The 855-nt window shown below is 43.9% G+C and overlaps 1 protein-coding gene across 1 annotated transcript in view; it reads right to left on the bottom strand.

The window, feature by feature from the left end:
* LOTGIDRAFT_236403 (hypothetical protein) overlaps nt 1-567 on the bottom strand; it is a gene marked incomplete at its 5' end in the record, with an annotated part of 7,785 nt that extends 7,218 nt beyond the window's left edge. Inside the window, one exon of the mRNA XM_009067231.1 lies at nt 173-567. Within this exon, the coding sequence (XP_009065479.1) occupies nt 173-567 (395 nt within the window). The remainder of the gene's footprint in view (nt 1-172) is intronic.
* Nucleotides 568-855: the final 288 nt, after the last annotated feature.

Genomic DNA, 855 nt, shown 5'->3' with positions numbered 1-855 from the left:
AAGAAGCAAGGTACGCAAATACAGGTTATGTTCTGCCCGTTTTATGCCCGTAAGACGTGTTCCCTGCCTGTCTGTAACGGTGCATACAGTTTGTTACAGTAACACATGAACAACCGAAGGTTGAACAAATCGAATGATTGGTCCTCCCCACAGGTCTCTTTCAATCATACACTGTTCTGTAAAACGTTCACTTCTTCTTCGCCACACTCGTACTCTGCCATCTGTCTGCCAAGATTGGTCCTCCCCACAGGTCTCTTTCAACCATACACTGTTCTGTAAAACGTTCACTTCTTCTTCGCCACCCTCATACTCTGCCATCTGTGCCGCTGTGATGAATCTGTCATGCAGATGTTGCTGCAGAATAAAGCTATCCTGTCTTGGTGTTGTGACTCGGGGACGATCACTACGTGGACGGTCATCAGTGCTGTTGGTGGTGTTGTAACGAAACCGAAATCTCTCAATGGTTCGTAGACTCCAATTAAATGCATTGGCACTGACTTGAGAACGTTGTCCAGAATTTAATCGTCCGATGGCGTGTTCACGTTGTTGGGAGGTTAGACGTGCCATAAGCTTGCTGTCTTCACAGTAATTGAATTCTCGGTCGGCGTCAGTTTTTTTTTATACAGAACTCTGGTACGTATTGAACGTGCATTTCGATTTTCCTCCACATCACTTACAACTTGCTTCAACCCCTCCACCAAGCTCTTGAGCATTTCCCACGTTCTTCCTATGACACTTCAAATGTGTCTGTTTTGCTAAATTTAATGTTTTGTGCATCGGAAAATAAGGGTAGTCAATTAATCTAGAAGGGAGAAAGATCAAGACAACCTTTGTCTTTGTATTAATTTGTAAACC

Source organism: Lottia gigantea (assembly GCF_000327385.1).
Source record: "Lottia gigantea unplaced genomic scaffold LOTGIsca_80, whole genome shotgun sequence".
NCBI classification, from domain to species: domain Eukaryota; kingdom Metazoa; phylum Mollusca; class Gastropoda; family Lottiidae; genus Lottia; species Lottia gigantea.
Note: the sequence above shows the minus strand (reverse complement) of the source record. Positions and strands in the feature narration are given on the sequence as shown.